The sequence below is a fragment of the Bos taurus genome, chromosome 8, assembly GCF_002263795.3.
Source record: "Bos taurus isolate L1 Dominette 01449 registration number 42190680 breed Hereford chromosome 8, ARS-UCD2.0, whole genome shotgun sequence".
In the NCBI taxonomy this organism is placed as follows: Eukaryota; Metazoa; Chordata; class Mammalia; order Artiodactyla; family Bovidae; genus Bos; species Bos taurus.
The window spans coordinates 106,191,353-106,214,080 of record NC_037335.1 but is presented as its reverse complement, the minus strand read 5'-3'; the positions used below and the strand labels follow the sequence as shown (position 1 = coordinate 106,214,080).

General features: G+C 46.5%; 1 protein-coding gene across 4 annotated transcripts in view; it reads left to right on the top strand.

Annotated features, from left to right (window-relative positions):
• Positions 1-22,728, top strand: part of ASTN2 (astrotactin 2) — a 1,047,916-nt gene that overhangs the window by 476,498 nt on the left and 548,690 nt on the right. For 3 of the 4 annotated variants that reach the window (XM_024996359.2, XM_024996355.2, XM_059889537.1), the window contains 3 exons: positions 21,024-21,108; positions 21,579-21,653; positions 22,383-22,520. In XM_024996359.2, the coding sequence (XP_024852127.1) occupies positions 21,024-21,108; positions 21,579-21,653; positions 22,383-22,520 (298 nt within the window). The remainder of the gene's footprint in view (positions 1-21,023; positions 21,109-21,578; positions 21,654-22,382; positions 22,521-22,728) is intronic. The other variant, XM_024996356.2, reaches the window with a different exon arrangement.

The window sequence follows — 22,728 nt, the reverse complement described above, 5'->3', positions numbered from 1 at the left end:
AAGGTGGATTCTTTGTTGTCTGAACCACCAGGGAAGCCGTTGGTCAAGTGTGGGGTCAGCAAACTACAGTTCACCAGCTAACTGCTCTTTTTGATAAAGTTTTATTGAAACACATCCATGTTCATTGACATATTGCCTATGACTATTTACAGTTACAATAGCAGAGTTCAGTAGTCATGACTCTAGGGCTTGCAAAACCTAACATATTTACCTTCTGACCCTTTAGAAAAAAAAGAGTCAACTCCTGATCTAGTCGACTGATTGCATGCTTTGGCGTCAGAGTTAAAGAATTTGGTTTGGTGTTTATGCTTTCCTTTTTGGACTTGTTCATTTAACATTCAGCCAGTATTTATCAAGCACCTAATTTAAGCAGGATGTCAGCCAGGGTCAGAATGCAAAGAATAGATAAAAGTTGCTGCCATCATGGAGCTCACATTCTGGTAGGGTCAGATGACTAGAATATAGGTAGTATTAAGTAATGGAGAAGGCAATGGCACCCCACTCCAGTACTCTTGCCTGGAAAATCCCATGGATGGAGGAGCCTGATGGGCTGTAGTCCATGGGGTCGCTAAGAGTCAGACACGACTGAGCGACTTCCCTTTCACTTTTCACTTTCATGCTTTGGAGAAGGAAATGGCAACCCACTCCAGTGTTCTTGCCTGGAGAATCCCAGGGATGGGGGAGCCTGGTGGGCTGCCATCTATGGGGTCGCACAAAGTCGGACATGACTGAAGCAACTTAGCAGTAGCAGCAGCAATATTAAATAAATAGCATCCTATGTTAAAGTTGATATATTATTGAAAAAGAAAGACTACAGGAACCTAGACAGCTTATTAAAAAGCAGAGACATTACTTTGCCAACAAAGGTCTGTCTAGTCAAACCTATGGTTTTTCCAGTAGTCATGTATGGATGTAAGAGTTGGACCATAAAGAAGACTGAGTGCCAAAGAATTGATGCTTTTGAACTGTAGTGTTGGATAAGACTCTTGAGAGTCCCTTGGAAAGCAAGGAGATCAACCCAGTCAATTCTAAAGGAAATCAGTCCTGAATATTCATTGGAAGGACTGATGCTGAAGCTGAAGCTCCAATTCTTTGGCCACCTGATGTGAAGAGCCAACTCATCAGAAAAGACTCTGATGCTAGGAAAGATTGAGGGCAGGAGGAGAAGGGGACAACAGAGGACAAGATGGTTGGATGGCATCCTCGACTCAATGGACATGGATGTGTTTAAGGAAGCTCCAGGAGATAGGGAGGCCTGGGAAGCCTGGTGTGCTGCAGTCCATGGGGTCATGAAGAGATGGGCACAACTGAGTAATTGAACAAAAACAACAGGAGGCAAGGCTGTGAATGTGGAAGAGAGGCATGGGTGTTAATTCCAGTAGCCTATTCAAGGCAGGCATGGCTAGGGAGGCGAGGGAGAAGCAGGCTTTGTGGGTAACTGGGGAGAACAGAGTCCAGGCAGAGAAGGCAGCCAGTTCAGAGGCCCTGGGGGTGGACTTTGCCTCACATATTTGAGGATGATGGTGGGGAGAATGTGTCAGGGCTTCCCTGCACACTAGGAGATGGGAACAGAGAGGGATCAGAGGACCACAGCCTCTGTAGAACTTTTTAAAAGATGACCTTTCAGCCTGAATGCAAGGGGAAGCCACAGAAATCATCTAGCATATTTAAGAAGATTAATCTGGCCACTCTATTGAGAAAATTATATGGGGCCAGAGACAAGAGTGGTAGCAGGGAAGCTAACAGGAAGACTGATGGGATGATCTAGGTCAGAGATGCTGGTAACTGGGCCAGGGTGATAGCCATGGAAATGGAAAAAAAGTGGTTAGAATCTAGATAGCACATTTCACTCATTACAGTTATCATTTAGCATATAATCACTATTATATATGATTATTAAATATATATCATAATATTTAGCACCAGTTACGTGCCAGGCATCGTGCCCAGGACTGGCAATAGTGAGCAAAGGAAGCCACTGTCCCTTGGGGTTTTCCGTCTAATGAGTTGGCTTCAGGCTTTGACATCAGGTGTGCATGAGCTCCAGGAGCAGTTTTCACACTCTCTAAAGAAGAAGAAGCCCAAGAGAGGATGACTCTGTCTTAGTCTGCTGTCTTGGGCCGTCATGACAAAACATCACAGACTGGGTGGCTTGAACAGTAGAAATGTATTTTTCACGGTTCTAGAGGCTGGGAGGCCCAACATCGAGCTGCCCTGAACTGGATTTGCAGATGACCGATGTCTTGACTGGTCACCATGTCTGCCCCTGGCCTTGCCTCTGTGTGTGCACGCAGAGGGAGAGATCTCTCTGTGCCTCTTCTGAGACCACTGACCCCATCACGGGGCCCCCACTCTCGTGAATTCTTCTACCATAATTGTCTCCTAAAGACCCGTCTCCAAGCATCACCACACTGGGGATTAGGGCTTTGGCACGGGAATCTGGGGTGATGCAAACCTTCATTCTGTTACAGACGCCCATGCCCCAGGATGAGAAAGGAAGGAAGCAGGGAAACAAATATGATCACAAGTGAAGGTGGCTGGACAGAGCTCTCCTGGCCACTCTGCCACATAGGGCTGGAACAAGAGCCAGCCGAGTAAGGAGCTGCACAGAATCTAAGATGTCATTCTCAAGGGACGCCTTTGAACTTGCACAAACTCAGGTGTCCCTTTAAACTCGGGGAGGGTAAGGATTCAGTCATGACAGTGGCCTCTCCAGTCCTTCTGAGAAGACTCTCCTGCCTGGGCAAGTGGGGGATGGGGGTAGGAGTCCAGAACAAAGTGGGACAGAGCTGGGAGGAACCGTGCCAACCACCCAGTCCATCCACTCCTTCTATAGCTGATGAGGGTGTGTCATCACCCTTGACCTTGGGTCAGCATCTTGCCGGGGTCAAGTTAGTGGCAGAGCAAAGGTCTCCCGATCACCCTGCTGACGCTTGACTTCCTCACCTCTTGAGAACATTTTTAAACCATCAAAATATTTTACCCTTGGGAAATAGGCCCCCAGCTGTAATTTGACCCAGTGCCTCCAGGAGTCTTTTACAAAGTGTGCAGACCATGTCGGCTCTTGGCATTGCTTTCCAGGCTCATCTTGCATGCTCGTGATAGATCCATTCATTCATGCAAGGAAGGGCTTCAGTGCTGGGCAGCTGGAACCTGGCAAGCTCCCCATAACCTTCATTCATGTCTTTCTTCTGCAAACATCAACTGAGCCTCAAAATTGAGTCGGTCTCCAGGGAAGGAGGTGGACCAGACACTGCCACCATCATCTCTTTGCTGGTAACCAAGCTGCCCTCCAAGTGGGCTCAGTTTTGTGTTTAGAGAGGCAGTCAGAACAAAACTGAGAGTGAAGGCTTTGAAATCAGGCAGATCTGGGTTAAAATCTTGGCTTTGCCTCTAAAGCGAAACTGGTACAGTTTTAAGCAAATTGCTTAATTTTCCCCAAGCCTCAATTTCCGGCTGTTTTTCATCAGACAAAAAGATATTCACCTTTGCTACATTATTGTGACAATTATAATCAGTAGAAAGTACCTGTTACATTATATGGCAAATATACATGTTCAATGAATGGGAATTATTGAATCAAGGGCAAAAAGAACCCTCAGTGTGGGTACTGCTTAACCCACAAAAGACTTAATCCTGATGGAATGGAAGGCGTGATGATAGAGCAGAAAGGGTCTCCATGAAACCATTTAAAACACTGCATTTAGCAGCAGCAATGGCCTTTTCTGGTTATTCGATGCCACCTATAGGGAGCCAGCCCACTGCACCACACTGTCTCTCTCCTGTCTCTCGACTGAAGGCAGCCTTTGTTTCAATGTTAAAGTGGTTAAAGGTCTCTGAATAGGAGGTATGTGTGTGTACCTGCCAGGGAGTGAGGGAAATGTGTAGCTTTTCTACCGAACATACCAAGACTAGCCATAAGAATGGGACATCCAGGAATTCAAGTTGCTCCCCTCGAGTCAAGCAAGGTCAGCTGCCTCGCCCTGTGCAGTATGAACCGATGCTGCAGTTTCTCAAATGACCACGGATGGACGTGACGGTGAAGCCTAACCCTAGTGGGGCAGGCCGCTTGGACTCACATTGCTTCATTTTAGTGACTCATGACGAGTCTCCCCCGTGTACCAGTCAATGCGGCATAAACATGTTTTGTAGAAGGATGTGCGTATTAGAAGTGGGAAGGATGCTCTCCTGCACCTAAGCTCTTGCTAGAAAGTGGGGGCTGCCTGGGGCGGGGGTGAGGAGGGGAAGGAGTGGTTTGTGTGCTCATGTGCTGGCAAGGGAGGTGGGCAAAAGGAGTAGGATGGATGGGAAAGGAAAGAAGGGAACAGGAGGAGGAGAGAAATCAAGGGAAAGAGGCAGAAAAGGAAGTTATCTGGAACAAGCAGGATATGAACGTCTTCCTTGTTCCAGGCACCTTTACACACCATGCCTTATGTCATCTTCATCTTTGCATTAACCCTTGAAGCAGGCAGATCGTCCTTTTTATCTCTTATTTTGAAGAAGGGGAGATGAAAGTGAGTCTGGGGATTTCACTTGGGCCTCTGACTCAAATTCAGTTCTTTTCAGTGCAGAGGGATGCAGAGAAAAAGAGGCAGACAGACAGACAGTGGATGGATATGCAACAGAGGGAGGGGCTAGGACAGAGAAGCAGAGACCAAAGAGAGAGACAGAGGCAGCAGCAACGGCACTAAGGATGGGAAATGGAGACAGAGATGGGTGGAAAGAGCGAATCACAGAGCAGAAGAGAGACAGGGAGAGGCAGAGGCGAGAGCAAAAATGTGCACGTGAATTTAATCAGGAGTGAGGGTCCCAGAGCGAAAGTGAGTTGGGTCCTGCTGATTGTACCCATGATATAGAATGGCACGGTTTTCCAGATGGAAGGAACTGGAGAGGACAATCTTCCAATGTCCCAGGAAGCTTACTCTGCTCACCTGCCTAGAGCTGAGGCTAAGTTTGAGGAAGGGACTCCTCTGAAGCAGAGTACAGATGTCATACGCCCTCCCCTGGTTCTCTCCATTTCCCCCAGTTTCTGGTTGGGAGAAGGCCAGAGTCGGTGCTTGTGAGTGTCTGGACTGCCTTGCAGTCTGGCGAGGATGGTGCAGGCAGAGGGCACGATGCATGCGTGCGGCCCACTGTACCCTGTGCGTGCCTGAAAACTCATTACTGTTTTTGTTTTAATTCTATAAACGAAATTTGACTTTAAACTCACAAAGATAGCTGATGCTTGGGGAAAAACATCAATGCATTTTTTTTTTGTGGAGTGAAGAACTCTTTTGCAAAATGAGTAATTACCCTCTGCTTAATTTATTTTGTATATTTCATTTTGCTGTTTCAGGCTTTGTGCAGGCGGGGGGACGACTGCATTATTAATCACCGTGTGTTCTGAATGGGATGAGTCTATATTTTATCCTCACAGCATCCTTGTGAATGGGAGAGGACGGGGCATATGTTCCTCATCTTCTGGGAGACAGGATGAGGCTCAGAGAGATGAAAGGGCTTGAGCAAGGCCACTCGTTAACCAGTGGGGAAACAGAGCTGAGGGTCCCGTGGCAGAACTAGCCCCCAGGCTTTGTGTTCTCCCTGCACCTGTAAGCTCCAGCTCAGTGTGGTGGGTGGCCAGGGAGAGCCAACAAGGCGGATTGTTTTGAGTGAGATAGAGGGTCATGTTGAACTTCTCCATCTTGCCTGGCATAGTGTCGGGGAGTGCTGACTCCAGAGTCACACAGAAAGGTGTTCGGATCCAGACCCTGTCGTGTTCCCACTGTGTCATCTGGAAGCCAGTCATTTAACCTCTGAGAGTTTCCGTTTCCTCATCTGTAAAACCAGGACATTGGCATCTGATTCACAGAATACTTGAATGGATTAATGCATGCTTAATGAGAGCCATATGGGCCTCCCTGGTGGCTCAGTGGTAAAGAATCCGCCTGCCAGTGCAGGAGATACAAGAGACTTGGGTTTGATCCCTGGGTTGGGAAGATCCCTGGAGTAGAAAAAGGCACTGCGGTGTTCTTGCCTGGGAAATCCCTAGCACAGAGGAGCCTGGCTGGCTACAGTCCATGGGGTCACAAAGAGTTGGACACGATTGAGGCAGCTGAGCACACATTTTAACCTTGTCTTTTCCCCAAATTACAACCTAGGGACCCAGGATAAGAATTATGGTCAGGGGAGGACATTAAAACAACCAGTGTCCTAATAATAGTCATGACAGTAGCAGGTTATGATTCTGGAGCCCACACCAGGAAAAGCATTCTTGGTGGTGTTCAGTGTGAGGAGAAGGCCTGATTAACGTCATTATAGGACTGAGAAAACCAAGGCTTGGCCAGAGACCAGAAATTATACAAAGCCACAGAGCCATTAGGGGACAAATGCAGAGTTTGAAGCCTGTTCTAAGCCCAGTTCTTGTCTAATCTGCTTTAAACCACCTCTCCCCAGGCATAACGCTTGGATTTATCTTTGGGGAATGACTATTTATGAGAGAGGATACTGAGGTTTCCAGGGGCTGTTTCCCTGCATGTATATACCCAGGATGGGATTTCTCACTGCCTGATCCAGCTGATCCAGTGTTCCTGCCGGTCCGGAGAGACAAAAGGGCTGTGATGTCCCATTTACTCTCTGACCTGCCTCCACACCCATCCCTTCCTCTTCTTGAAAACTCCTTTTTCCCCTTTAGAGAGAGGCAGCGCAGCCTGGGACAGCCTCACAGTCTCTGGAACCAGCCCCCTAGATTCCAATCCTCTTTGCCCTGTGACTCTAGGTAAGCAAGTTACTTAGCCCCTCTGGGCCTCAGTCTCCTCATCTGTAAGGTGGGTTTGAGAAGAGAACCTACTTTATAGGCTTGTGAGGGTCACATGAGTGAATCTAAATAGAGAAATCTCAGGGTTCCCTCTTATTATCACCCTCCTCTTCACTGGTGAGCCTCTGGCCTAGGGGCAGAATTTGAAGCTCCTTCTTCTGGGTCCTATAGCTCTTTGCACACACTCCCCTCTCCAGTCTGAAACACACCTCACGGTAATATATTTTCTTCTCAGTCTCCCCACTCAAGAGTCACTGTGTGAGGGCAGAGACTCAGATGGATCCATCTCTGTGCACGAATCCCACCCGTGCTAGGCACAGACGGATTGTACAGAGAAGGAAAGATAGTCTGAAGAAGTCCAGTCTGTACCAGAGATGAACAAAGAGCAGGCGGGAGGGGAAATAAAGGATCTAGCCCAACAGTGAGCCCAGGAGAAGAGTCGCAGCCTCGAGGCGCCAAGGGCACCAGGCCAGGGAGACAACACAGCCTCGGGGAGTCCAGCCTGGACAGCAGCATGACGGGGTGCTGCTGTGCTGGGGTGACAGCAGCGCTGGCAGGAACGGTCGTGACCGTAGTGACAACTTCACACGCTGAATGCCGCAGTCATGGCTGGTCATGTGGTCCTTATTTTTAATATGGTCTCTCCAACCCTTGTGACAGTTTTTGAAGCTGGGTTTAAGATGTCCATTTTCTGATAAGGAAACAGAGGCACAGAGAAGTGTGGTGAAATATCCAGACCACTCAGTCTGTGAGCAGGACACCGAAGATTCAGCCGCAGGTTGCTTTGATTCCAGATTGATGCTCTTTCCCTTTCCTGGGGCTATGACCCTTGACCCGCCCCCCCCACCCCTCTAACCCATTCCAGGCTGATCTGAGGAGTTCGGATGATGCAGGCTCTGGAGTGGAGGGTGAGGAGTGGTGGATGGCAGCCCCTCGCCCAGCAGGGCTAGCTCTGTGCATGGCTGTTAGGAATCCCATGCTGCTTAATTAGAATCAGATTTGTTCTGGTTATCAGAGATGTCTGAGTCTCTATCTGTTCCAGGCTTTTAGATTGTCTTCACCCTCCTCCATCTGCCATAATTTTAAGGGAGTCTCTTACTTCTATGCTTTCCCCCAGACCCTTATTTGTAGATAATTGTGGGGGTGGGTGGGCGGCAGGTGGGGAGGCACTCAGGGATGGAGGAGGCTGGGAAGAGAGAGGATGGAGCCAGTGGAGAGGAGTCACCATGGCTAAGACCTTGCAGGGGGGGTCCTAGCATGGCCTGGCTGGTGGCCTTTCAGAGCTCCAGACATCCCACATGGGTCTGCCCAACGTGAGCTGAGTCAACAGCCAGTTAGTCCCTGTGTAGCCTGGATTAAGGACTGTGATCTCCATCAGACCTGGTCACAAGCCTGTGTCACCACCACCTTTTGGCCTCTGTGTTTTTTTCTTCTTCTTCTTCTCAAAGGCACAATTAGGAAAGGCAACAAGGCAGCTGAGGTGCAGGCATCCTTGTTTGTCTCAAATGCTTTGGGAAGAATAAGGCCTGCATGTCTCACTCCAGCAGCTTAAAAGAAAAGGGAGGGCATCAGAGATACCCACCCAAGGTTGCTTAGGATGTCATCAAGGCTGACCTCCTCACTGTACAGATAGAGAAACTGAGTCACAGGGAGTGGGGAGACCTGCTTGAGATCACGCAGCACATTTGGCTGAGTTAACTTCTAAAGTCCTCTTCACTTCATAAAGGTCTGAATTATGTCTTGTGATTTCACTCCAGTGGTGTTTCTCTGACTCTTAAGCCTCTATTCTCCAAACTCCTGAGCCTTCCATACACAGCCTGCCTCCAGCTCCAACCCCTTAGGAGATGCTGACCTCGGGTCACAATACCAGAGCATGTTAGAGATAGAACCAAGAACTGGAATCTGAACAAGATTTGGAAGGCAATTTGGGGATCTCTGAGTACTGCTGCTGCTGCTGCTAAGTCGCTTCTCTGAGTACTAGTCACTCATTTTACAGATGGGAAGACTGAGTCTGGGTAAGTGGAGTGATTTGCCCAAGTTCGCACGGGGTCAGCACTGTGAAACGTATTCTCTGGTGACACTGCTTGGACTCAAAACTGCCCAGATGATCTCATTCCCTCACTAGATAATTATTTTGCCACTTGGTTTTCCCTTCATTTCCTATTTCCTCTCAAGAGCTGGTCTCTCGTCTGTTGAGCACATTTCTCTCACTTCTCTGGCTCTGCTTTTCTCAAGAAGAAGGGTCAGGGCAGACCCACCGCAAGAAGTAGGTCCTCACACAGCCCTGTTCTTATCAGGAAACCCAGGAGCAGTTAGAACAGGAAAGGTGCAGGGAGGGAGAGTAACTGGTAAGGGGGAGGATTGGCTAGGCCAGTTATGAAGGCCTGTGTAGTTTGCCAGGGCTTATGAACGCTATTGTGAAAGCACCTGGAAGCCCCTGGGGAGCTTCTGAGATGAGACGTGGGTGCGGTGTTCTCCGAGAAGGTAACTGGCCACCACTCAGGTTGATGGGCAGACACTGAAAGTAGGTCTCCAGTGAGAAGACTTTTTCAGTGGTACACATGGGCAGTGTTCAGGGCCGGCACCAGGGAGAGCTGGGAAGGAATGGGTTCAAGTGACAAAAAAGAGGTAGAATTAGTGGGATTCAGGTGCTATGTGGATTCAGTTCAGTTCAGTCACTCAGTGGTGTCTGACTCTTTGCAACCCCTTGGATTGCAGCACACCAGGCTTCCCTGTCTATCACCAACTCCCGGAGCTCACTCAAACTCAAGTCCATTGAGTCGGTGATGCCATCCAACCCTCTCATCCTCTGTCATCCCCTTCTCCTGCCTTCAATCTTTCCCAGCATCAGGGTTTTTTCCAGTGAGTCAGTTCTTCACATGAAGTGGCCAAAGTATTGGAGTTTCAGCTTCAGCATCAGTCCTTCCAAGGGTAGTCAGGACTGATTTCCTTTAGGGTTGACTGGTTTGTTCTCCTTGCAGTCCAAGGGACTCTCAAGAGTCTTCTCCAGCACCGCAGTTCAAAAGCATCAATTCTTCGGCACTCAGCCTTCTTTATAGTCCAGCTCTCACGCCCATACATGACTAGTGGAAAAAACCATAGCTTTGATAGACCTTTGTCAGCAAAGTAATGTCTGAGCCTCTTCTGCTCTGTGTGAGGTCCTGTATTCATTCCTCCGCATCTCCAAAAAGCCAAGGGTTTATTATCAGCTATAGATGAATTATGTTGGTTTTTAAAATAGTTACTCTTTAGGTCTCTTAAGCCCCATTTATTGAGATCTCATTTTATGTTACATGCATTCTCACTCCATAAACTCTTGGGTAAGGAAAAACAGAACCCCTCAATTATGAGCAATCTGAGTTTCTCTTGTGTGGGACTCTCCTAAACCACTTCAAAGTTGACAGTGCCTCCATTATCATCATGAAGCCAGTGGACTGGTGAAATGGTTTAGAGTGTGCACCCTGGAATCCTCTTGTTTTGTCCTGGATCTGCCACAGAGATGCATGAACTTCATCAAGTGGCTTCGCTGCTCTGAGTTTGTTTCCTAATTGGTAATGAGGCTGGTATCACCTTTCTGCTGGAAGATCAGTGATGCATTTGAAAAGTCCTCTGCGCAGTCTGTGGCGTATTTCTTCTCGCTGAATATATCAGTAGCTGAGTCACTTGTTTTGTTTTGGTTTGGTTAATTTTTTTCCCTGGGCCTGTGCATGAGTGCTAAGTTGCTTCAGTCATGTCTGACTCTTTGCAATTCTATGGACTGTAGCCCACAAGGCTCTTCTTTCCGTGGGGATTCTCCAGGCAAGAATACTGGAGTAGGTTGCCATGCCCTCCTCAGGGGATCAAACCCATGTCTCTTACATCTCCTGCATTGGCAGGCAGGTTCTTTACCAGTAGTGCCCCCTGGGAAGTCCATCCTATAGTTTAGATTGCCGTAAATAATGCATTCAAGGATAGTAATAGTAGCATTCATTTATAATGCCAAAAAGCTGAGGGGAAAAAAAAACAAAACACAGATGCCTATCAGTAATGGCCCCTGCATTGAAGGCTGATTCTTTACAGGTGAGCCACCAGGGAAGCCCCCTTTTTTCCTAGACTGGAGGGGCCAATTTAACATCTTGTTTTAATGGAAAGAATAAATGCTCTCTAGATGAACGATGGTCTCAATTTCAGGGTGTGCCCTTTGCCAAGCCAAAGGAACCTTAGTTTCTTTATCCATCTGTTTGGGGCAACTTGGATGAAATAATCTCCAAGCTGGTCCCCATGTTCCCTGAAAAACATGTTGCCCTCATCTATGGCCCCTTCTACTGAAGGACACAGGTACTGATGAGGGCATCAGCCAGAGGGACCACCTTCTCCAGACCCCACAGCTCAGAGGAGCTGGTCCCCCACCCGTGAGAGTGCCAGATGAGTGTAAAAACTTCTTCCTAATCCCACCCTGCTGGCTGGTTCCCTTCCTCCCACCCTATCATCCCCTTATGATTCCATTTTCACTTGCTTCCGACTCAGTCATCACTTATCATCACAGGCCAGGGACACTGGCTGCTGTTCATTTTCCCATTCACTCTACTTGTCACTGCAGCTTGAAAAGGCATTTCCCTGGGCTCTCAGAACAAGTGTGCACAGCATCCTTTCCTGTTCTGACTCCAACTGGACCACCTGGGGCGTCTACCCTTCTGCGTCACCTGGCCAGGCATGTGGTAGGGGAGACGGGCTGGGCATAACATGACCGGGGGCCTGCTTTGTGCTAGGAGTGGCGAAGACGCTTGACATATGTCATTACGTGTCATCTTGCGGACCACGCTCATGACTAGTACCGGGAGGCAGGCTGTCTGGCCTCACTGTAAAATCAAGAAACTGAAGCTCAGACTCAACGGGTCACATGCCCAAGGTCGTGGAGTCAGGTCTTCAAAGCTCCTGCTGTGAAGTTTCTGATCACAAATATCACAACAATAAACATGACCAGAAGGGCAAGAGCAAGGGGTGCTGCCTTTAATTTGACGATTCTCATGAGTGAGAAAACACAGGTTAGAGAAGAGGGAGCTCCTTCAAACTACCTGCACTGATGATTTCCAAAATCATCCGTGACATCCTGATGATTTCCAAAATTCAAAGAAGACTAAAGGTTAAGAATTACTCTTCCAAATATCTCCCGTTCAAAAGTAGATACTTTATATAGTGATTGCATTGAATTATATTACCCATGTGATGAAGGGTTATTGGGTTGATTTCTAGGTAGTAGCCATAAGCTTCAGGGATGCATCAGACCTTCTATTAATTGAGCATCTACTATGTACCAGTCTTACCCAAGTATAGGGTTGGTCACAAAGTTCAGTCGGGTTTTTCTGTAGCATCTTATGACATCCATGACAACACTGGGAGGAAGATACCATTTGACTCCTTTAAGTGACATGAAGCTGAGGCTCAGAGAGGGTGACTAAGCTGGCCAAGCTTGTGAACAGAGGAGCAAACAGCCAAGGCTAGGATCTCTCTGACTCCTTCCCAAGACATGTGATGGCTCTCTCTAAGGGGACAGAGTTTAAGAGAGTGTGGAAGAGGGCATGGGCATAGGAGATCAGGGGGTGCTGCAGGAACATTTTTCCCATGGTAGACTGAATTATTGTCAAGTCCTCATCTTTCTAGAATACTATTATGCATTTACATCCTTGGCATGCTTGATAGTGAGAAAAGGGAGATTTCTTCCCAACCCTGTCTTCAGGCTTGGCTCAAGAGTTGCTCTGGCCAGTGGGTTGGTAGCATATATGGTATGAAATGAAGTCTGAAATGATATGAAATGAAGTTGGAAATGTGCTGTGGCCGGCCTTGCTCTTACATCCCTGCCTCTTGCCATGAGAAAACCACATTCCAAGTAGTGGCTGGTCCAAGGAGGATGCGGGTCACACAGGGCAGAGTGGAAGCAACTCAACTTGGAGCCAAGTGCAGCTGAGTCCCAGCTGGATCAGTCGACCCAGAGGTGGAACAGAGCAGAAGACTGCTTAGTTACTGACAATAAAATTCTGTGGGTTTCGTTACACAGCGTCAGTATAACGAAAACTGTCTGAGGTACCTCAGACCTATATTTCCTTCTATAAGTAATGACCCAGTTGTTTTTTTAACCCTTAGTACCAGAGATCAAATTGCCAACATCTGTTGGATCATAAGAAAAAGCAAGAGAGTTCCAGAAAAACATCTACTTCTGCTTTATTTGACTATGCAAAAGCCTTTGACTGTGTGGATCATGGCAAACTGTGGAAAATTCTTAAGGAGATGGGAGTACCAGACCAATAATAACAATCCCAGGGATGGGGGAGCCTGGTGGGCTGCTGTCTATGGGGTCACACAGAGTTGGACACAACTGAAGCAACTTAGCAGCAGCAGCAGCAGTGCCTAGCACACAGTTGCTAGTTACTAGGTGGCTCAGTAACTGGTAAAAGGACCCACCTGCCAATGCAGGAGATGCAAGAGACGCAGGCTCGATCCCTGGGCCAGAAAGATCACCTGAAGAAAGAAATGGCGACCTGCTCCAGTGTTCTTACCTGGAAAATTCTATGGACAGAGAGCCTGATGGGCTACAGTCTATGGGGTCGCAAAGAGTTGAACATGACTGAGCATGCGTGCGCATGCACATATACACACCCACACTAACAAGCACTATGAAAACACACTCAATCAGATTCCCTTATAGGAGCCACTTGAATAAAGAGATTAAACCTTTTTAAGGTCTGCATTATCAATCACTTGTAAATTCATGTTTTTAATGCGTTCAGGATACTTTAAATCATTATATTTAAAAAAATAGTTTCTGTAATACATTCTCATTGTAGGAAACTCAGAAATGTCAAAGGCATATAAAGGAAAAAAACCAGGAGCATGTTGCTGGATGGATTTAAGTATTGAGAGCACCAGTGTAGTGGAAAGGATGCTGGAGTAATAGCCAAGAGTCCTGGGTGCTAATCTTGATTTGTTAAGAGGTAGTCCACTTACTTGGCTAAATGTCTTCACATTCTGAGCCAGAGTTTCCCTGTCTGGAAGGTGAAGCTGGGAAGATTTGAACTAGATGAGCTGTACGAGCCTCCTCTGCTCTGATGTGAAACAGAAATTCTATTGTAGCCATTTCATCAACTTTCGTGTTTACCCTTTCCACTTCCTCGGCAAATACCTGTGATGGATGTAAGAAAGTCTTCTTCTAGTCTTCAGCAAAATCATCAGTATTCTAAAGGAATTCAGCCTGAATTCATGATAATTGCAGTATATTTATATATTCACTAATTCATCCAGTCATTCATTCATCCATTCAGCAAATAAGTTTCCAACCCTTCATCAGATACGATATAACTACTAGGATATGGAGATGATTAAGAAAAGATTTTTGCAATCAAGAGACTCCTAGTTTAGTGGGAGAAACAGGCAAAAAATGTCCCTGTCCCTTTGACATAGGCAGTACTATTGTGAAGTATTTGTTGTTGTTTAGTGGCGAAGGCAACTTGGAAGTGGTCAAACAGGAGATGGCAAGAGTGAATGTCAACATTCTAGGAATCATTGAACTAAAATGGACTGGAATGGGTGAATTTAACTCGGGTGACCATTATATCTACTACTGTGGGCAGGAATCCCTTAGAAGAAACGGAGTAGCCATCATGGTCAACAAAAGAGTCTGAAATGCAGTACTTGGATGCAATCTCAAAAATGACAGAATGATCTCTGTTCGTTTCCAAGGCAAACCATTCAATATCACAGTAATCCAAGTCTATGCCCCAACCAGTAATGCTGAAGAAGCTGAAGTTGAACTGTTCTGTGAAGACCTACAAGACCTTTTAGAACTAACACCCAAAAAAGATGTCCTTTTCATTATAGGGGACTGGAATGCAAAAGTAGGAAGTCAAGAAGCACTTGGAGTAACAGGCAAATATAGCCTTGGAATATGGAATGAAGCAGGGCAAAGGCTAATAGAGTTTTGCCAAGAGAACGCACTGGTCATAGCAAACACCCTCTTCCAACAACACAAGAGAAGACTCTACACATGGACATCACCAGATGGTCAACACTAAAATCAGATTGATTATATTCTTTGCAGCCAAAGATGGAGAAGCTCTATACAGTCCGCAAAAACAAGACCAGGAGCTGATTGTGGCTCAGATCATGAAATCCTTATTGCCAAATTCAGACTTAAATTAAAGAAAGTAGGGTAAACCAGTAGACCATTCAGGTATGACCTAAATCAAATCCCTTATGATTATACAGTGGAAGTGAGAAATAGATTTAAGGGACTAGATCTGATAGAGTGCCTGATGAACTATGGACGGAGGTTCATGACATTGTACAGGAGACAGGGATCAAGACCATCCCCATGGAAAAGAAATGCAAAAAAGCAAAATGGCTGTCTGGAGAGGCCTTACAAATAGCTGTGAAAAGAAGAGAAGTGAGAAGCAAAGGAGAAAAGGAAAGATATAAGCCTCTGAATGCAGAGTTCTGAAGAATAGCAAGAAGAGATAAGAAAGCCTTCTTCAGCGATCAATGCAAAGAAATAGAGGAAAACAACAGAATGGGAAAGACTAGAGATCTCTTCAAGAAAATTAGAGATACCAAGGGAACATTTCATGCAAAGATGGGCTCGATAAAGGACAGAAATGGTATGGACCTAACAGAAGCAGAAGATACTAAGAAGAGGTGGCAAGAATACACAGAAGAACTGTACAAAAAAGATCTTCAAGACCAAGATAATCATGATGGTGTGATCACTGACCTAGAGCCAGACATCCTGGAATGTGAAGTCAAATGGGCCTTAGAAAGCATCACTACGAACAAAGCTAGTGGAGGTGATGGAATTCCAGTTGAGCTATTCCAAATCCTGAAAGATGATGCTGTGAAAGTGCCACGTCAATATGCCAGCAAATTTGGAAAACTCAGCAGTGCCACAGGACTGGAAAAAGTCAGTTTTCATTCCAATCCCCCCAAAAAAGGCAATGCCAAAGAATGCTCAAACTACTGCACAGTTGCACTCATCTCACACACTAGTAATGCTCAAAATTCTCCAGGCCAGGCTTCAGCAATACATGAACTGTGAACTTCCAGATGTTCAAGCTGGATTTACCAAAGGCAGAGGAACAAGAGATCAACTTGCCAACATCCGCTGGATCATTGAAAAAGCAAGAGAGTTCCAGAAAAGCATCTGTTTCTGCTTTATTGACTATGCCAAAGCCTTTGACTGTGTGGATCACAATAAACTGTGGAAAATTCTGAAAGAGATGGGAATACCAGACCACCTGACCTGCCTCTTGAGAAAGCTATATGCAGGTCAGGAAGCAACAGTTAGAACTGGACATGAAACAACAGACTGGTTCCAAATAGGAAAAGGAGTTCGTCAAGGCTGTATATTGTCACCCTGCTTATTTAACTTCTATGCAGAATACATCATAAGAAATGCTGGGCTGGAAGAAGCACAAGCTGGAGTCAAGATTGCTGGGAGAAATATCGATAACCTCAGATATGCAGATGACACCACCCTTATGGCAGAAAGTGAAGAGGAACTAAAAAGCCTCTTGATGAAAGTGAAAGAGGAGAGTGAAAAAGTTGGCTTAAAGCTCAACATTCGGAAAACGAAGATCATGGCATCTGGTCCCATCACTTCATGGGAAATAGATGGGGAAACAGTGGAAACAGTGGTTGACTTTATTTTTCTGGGCTCCAAAATCACAGCAGATGGTGATTGCAGCCATAAAATTAAAAGACGCTTGCTCCTTGGAAGGAAAGTTTTGACCAACCTAGATAGCATATTGAAAAGCAGAGACGTTACTTTGCCAACAAAGGTCCATCTAGTGAAGGCTATGGTTTTTCCAGTAGTCATGTATGGATGTGAGAGCTGGACTGTGAGGAAAGCTGTGCACCGAAGAATTGTTGGAGAAGACTCTTGAGAGTCCCTTGGACTGCAAGGTGATCCAACCAGTCCATTCTAAAGGAGATCAGTCCTGGGTGTTCCTTGGAAGGAATGATGCTAAAGCTGAAACTCCAGTACTTTGGCCACCTCATGCAAAGAGTTGACTCATTGGAAAAGACTCTGATGCTGGGAGGGATTGGGGGCAGGAGGAGAAGGGGACGACAGAGGATGAGATGGCTGGATGGCATCACTGACTTGATGGACGTGAGTCTGAGTGAAGTCCGGGAGTTGGTGATGGAAAGGGAGGCCTACTGATGCTGCTGCTAAGTCGCTTCAGTCGTGTCCGACTCTATTCGACTTCCATAGATGGAAGCCCACCAGGCTCCCCCGTCCCTGGGATTCTCCAAGCAAGAACACTGGAGTGGGTTGCCATTTCCTTCTCTAATACATGAAAGTGAAAAGTGAAAGTGAAGTCTCTCAGTCGTGTCTGACTCTTAGCGACCCCATGGACTGGAGCCCACCAGACTTCTCAGTCCATGGAATTTTCCAGGCAAGAGTACTGGAATGGGTTGCCATTGCCTTCTCTGGGACAGGGAGGCCTAGTCTGCTGCAATTCATGGGTTGCAAAGAGTTGGACAAGGCTGAGTGACTGAACTGAACTGAACTGAGTCCTTAAGTTGCATCCTGCTCTTTGTGACCCCATGGGCTGTAGTCAACCAGGCTCATCTTTCCATGTGATTTCCCAGGCAGGAATGCTGGAGTGGGTTGCCATTTCCTTCTTCAGGGGGTCTTCCTGACCCAGGGATTGAACCCACGTCTCCTGCTTGGCAGGTGGATCCTTTACTCCTGAGCCACCTGGGATCTCCATTATGAAGTGCACGCCTGGATTTCTTTATGTGCCAGGCAGGGCAGCAGATGCTGGATGCAGTGGTGAGCAGAATGGCAGCCATCACTTTTTCCAAGGAGCATGTGCTGTAGTGACAGAAGTCAGGGAGCCTGGACATTCACGGTCAGCATAGGAAAACAAGTCAGCATGTGTCCCTGGTGAGCTGACCTTCAGCAGTCTGCCCACCCTGGATACAAAGGCAGGATTGAGTATGGGACTCACCCAGGGATGGGGTTAACCCTCAACTCCTGCTGTCAGAGACTTGCATCTTGCAAGAAGGTAATGCTTAGTTGTGAATGTGGAGAGTTCGCTGAGCCAGCAAAATGGGAAAGGGTGGGGGTGGTCAATAAAGCCAATAGCCGTGGCATTGAGGGAAATCCTGCCCGAGACACACAGCCCAGCTGCTAAGAGTGATCAAAGTTAAGGTTAAAACAAGGAGTGTCCAGAAAGCTAGAGGTGAGCAATTTGGAAAGGCTACATTGCCTTTCCAATGACTGGTCCCCCCTGGTGCCCGGAATTGATGAACATCTGTTCCAAGCTTCCATTTTGCAGATGAGGAAACTAAGTCCCAGCATGGAGGAGGGTACCTATCCAGTATCCCTACAGCTAATGTGCAAGCATACGTCAGAAGCCAGTTGCCATCTTGGAAGGGAAAGAGGAGGAAGTTTATGAGCAGCTACTCACTGCCTGCCTGAGCCATCGGTGGTGCACTTCCCTCCTTCAGCTGCTTCTTGCATCAGCTCTGAGTGATTGGCTGAACTGGCATTCTCACTGTATCGTTGGGACAACTGAGACCCAGATGGTGAAGCGACCTCTTCCCAAGACCATACATCTGGGGACAGAGAGTGAGGATTGGAACCCGGGCCAGTACTCCTGCTTTCCCCCTCCCCCACTTCCTGTTCTCCAGGCAGCCTCTGGGGTGGATACTTCTCATTTGCAAAATACACATTTGTTGTATAACGAGCCGTGGTAATTAATGATCCATTCCAAGGCAGGGGAAACTTGCCTAGTAATCACACACGAAAGAAAGAGAAAAATATGGCAGTGCCCTTTTTTTCTGTATAGATTTCTCATTCTCACTAATATTCCCAAAGCGAGAGAAGGGGAGGAAAAATGACCTGCGCCCTGTCCCGAGTCACTGATAGGAGAGACAGGAACCTCAACCCTTCCATGGAGAAGAGCCCCCTGCCCCACCAGCTCCTGGCTCACCCCTGCCCAACTTCCCGTCCCTGTGCCAGAGGTAACCACTTTACCTCTCCTGTTATGAATCATGAAGCCTGTGGCTTGTGGCAGATCATAAATCAGGCCTGGGAGTCTCGAGGACAAATCCCAGGACTTTTAATCTTTAATATTAGATGTGCTTAAAGTGGTGAATATTTCATGAAGGGACTGTTGCATTTTAACACATCATTAGTGACTCCTCCTCCTCCCCCTCGGGTTGATTATTCTGATCCAAATCTCAAGGATCTCTGCTCTTTCCCTCCGTTTTCCTAACCTCCGGCAACAGTCAATCCATTAGGTTGCACGTATTTGCAGCACTGGCATTTAGTGGAAGACCCTTGGGGATGTTATTGGAGGGGAGAATTACAGAGAGCGTCCCTGCCTGCAAGCAGCCCCCTCTTATTTACTAGGTATCCAGAGGACAGGAGAGGTACATCGATTTCTCTATCTCTCTCTTCTCCTCTCTTCTCTCTCTCTCTCTGTTTCTCTTTCTCTCTTTGTCTTTCAACAGTCTTCTTCTAAATATTTTGAACATTCCCTCTGATCTATTCTTTTCTCCACATTATATCTTACTACCCTTTTAGTTTAACCAACATTTATTAAGCCCAGGCTGTTTGCCAGATACTTGCTGATGCTGAGTATACAAAGATTAAGCAGCATTGAAATATATAAAATGAACGAAAGTGTTAACACTCAGAATCGTTTGCATAAGGTCAAATGCCTCACACTGATAATGAATCAGGGGAGACAATAAGGCTATTTGATGAATACAAACATTTTTTAAAAGGCGTTAATGGGCGATAGTTTTAGAACCTGTGTTAGCCTGGCCTCGCGTTCACTGCTGTGCTTTGTTTTGATTGCACAAGGTTGAGAAAACTGATTCGTAAGACTTGAAGCTGTAAAAAGCATGAGCTTGTTAGCACCTCATCTCTCAGTCTCAGGATCCTATTCGATGAAACAGAGATGATAGGAAAATTTTTTTTTTAATGAGGACTGCATAAAATCCATTTATCTGGCCACCAGACTTAATGCGACAGAGCTCTCCAGTGTCCTCAGTTCTAGCGTGTAATATCTGAGTGTTTAGCCTTCATTGTTTTTATTATTAAGGAGATTTCAAAATGAAGTGTCTTAAGGAACATTAAAATCGGAAAGTTTCAAAGTCTGAATCTCCGACATTAAGCTAGATGTTTCAATGAAACGTGATTTGAAAATACTTGGGTCAAGCCAACCAGAATGACTGTAGGACTGAAGAATCGCAGTCATACTTGACTGGCTCTAAGGAATGGCACAGTATTTCACAAGCTTTTTTTTTAATAGAATCTATTTTTGGTAAAGCATCTGGGAACATTCTACAACTACATCTTAGGAAAATCTAACAACTAATTGAATCAAAACATTTTTTCCCGACCTGAAGGAGTGAGCAGTGAAGCAAGCCCAATAGTAGCAGGAAGGCAGGACTCTTCCAGAAATGAACTCTGAAGATACGTCAGGAAACAGGACATGTGCGCCCAGAATGAACTTGGCCAATGAGAAACTATACTTAAGGCAGCAGCGGACGCTAGCGAGGCTGTGTCCAGCCCGTATAAGGCATGGCCAGAAAAGGATAACACATGGATACATGAATGGATGGATGGCTTGGTAGATGGAAGGGAAGGGACAAGAGGGAAAATGAGGGGAGGGGAAAGAGGCAAGTAAAACCAATAAGACCACCAACAAAACAAAATAAAGTCTGGAGATGGTAGATGGAAACAATTTTTCCTCAAGAGGAAATCAGAAGTATTATACTTGGAAGAGGTGGCATTTGATTTGGGGCTTATAAATGAACGTGAATTGTTCATTCAGGTGGAGAGAATTCAATTTTCTGACTACACTTTTAGCACAAGAGTACTTTATCATAATTTAAATATCTGAAAACAGGGCGTCCGTGTGTAGCCACGAGCTCACTCTCTGTCTCATTTAGTCAGGAGCTCCTTCAGCACCTGGGTTGCACCTTTGACCTCTGCATCCCCAGTGCTGAGCAGAGAGCTCGGTGGGGAGGGTGGCCAGGGCTTTGCCGAGTGAATAAGTGAGTGAATGAACAATGAATGAACTCTGTTAACCACAGTGGCAGATGGGCTAGAACGTTCTCTTTCCATGGCCTTTGCTAAAACAAGGCAGTTCACTTTACATTCCAAGAAAACAAGGACACCAGGAGAGAAGACTGTTTGGGGCAGGCAGTATTTCACAAGATCCTTTCCTCTTTTGGCTTACAGGAGAGTGCAGCTGCCACGAAGGCTATGCCCCTGACCCGGCTCACAGACACCTGTGTGTTCGCAGTGACTGGGGGCAGAGTGAAGGGTGAGTAGCAAAGAACACCAGGTGAGGCAGGGACAGTGGGGGCCCTCCACTGCTCCCCATGGACGCCACTTCCTTTGCAATGGTTGTGTTCCTGGGGAAGTGAATCCTATTTCCCACTGAGTCCCATCAGTACATGACTGATGACAGATCTTCTAGAGAACAAATGCTAATTGTCGCTCACCCTCCCAAACCATAAGTAATCAAAGGACACTCTCTTGAGTGGACTAGTGAAGAAGAATCCCGTATTTTATGTGTTAACTCCAAAAGGGACCAGGAGGACTTTGAAATGCTGAGTGCTTCTGTGAAATGGAGACCGGTATTATGTAAATAGACTTATCCAAACATTACCTCTGCAAAATTCCATAATTTGTAGCAGTTCTTCAGCAGTGTCCACATAGGAATTGCATCTGCTTCTGACTAATACCATCTCTTCTCTCTTTTTCTTTCCCTTTCTCAATTTTTTCCCACAGTCCCTGGCCATACACGACACTGGAGAGGGGCTATGATCTGGTGACCGGGGAGCAAGCCCCTGAAAAGATCCTCAGGTGAGTTGACAGTTCTGTTGGGGAACGGTCTGATGGGGAGGTATAGTTATACATCCTTAGTTAATTGAACCTGTGCATTTCTGGGATGCAATGGTCCAGGTTGCTATGGGAATCTGATTTCCATTTGTCTGGCATCTAGACTTAATAGATTCAGATATTTGAACTGGAGGAGACATTACTGATTATCTAGTCCAGTGGTTTAAAAATATTCTCTAGCCATAGAATCTCTTCCTGCCACTACCATGAAATCTTGTGTGAAAACTTCGTACTTAAACTGATGAAGACATACAGCAAATTAAGGGGCAGAACTGGGAATCGGATTTTGGTTGAAATTGATTCAGAGTGCATACTCTTCACCTTTGTGCAGGCTGCTCCTGCCAGCAGTCACTTTAGGTCCTTCTGCTCGCTATCAGGCCTGCTTGGGAAAGCAGAGCTGAAATAGTCCCTGTCTTCACAAAGCCCACTGCTAATTAGGAATCAGGACCTAAACTCAGGAAAACAGGACTAGCAATATAGAGTCATGCATGGGCTAAATGATTAACAGAGGGAGAAAATGACCATCCATGTCTGGGCGAAGTTGGCCAACATCAAGCCTTGAAGCATGCAGGTGACTCGGTTGGGTCTGCAAGTTAGAGAAGGTTCTAGAACGAATGGGAGGAGGGGCCCCTTTTTCCTGTTTTTTTTCTCTGCTTCCCAGGGAGTCCCCCAATGGAAACTCTTACATTGCAGGTCTACTTTCAGCTTGGGCCAAGGACTCTGGCTTCCTGTCAGCAAAAGCTTCGTGGTGCCCCCCGTGGAGCTGTCCATCAACCCACTGGCCAGCTGCAAGACTGACGTGCTCGTCACAGAAGACCCCGCAGACGTCAGGTAGGGAAGTCATCTCCAGCACCCAAACCATGGGCTTCTTAGAGCCCTGGGAGGCCCTCCCTTTCAGGATCTCAGAACTCCTGTGGAAAAGTGCTCTTCATGATGTTAAAGCAGGCAGCTGCCTAGTTGGTATATAAGAAACATATCCAGTGTGCCATGCTCCACACTCCTGAAATTGACCTCCATGGTGGGCCTCAGTGCCTCTGTA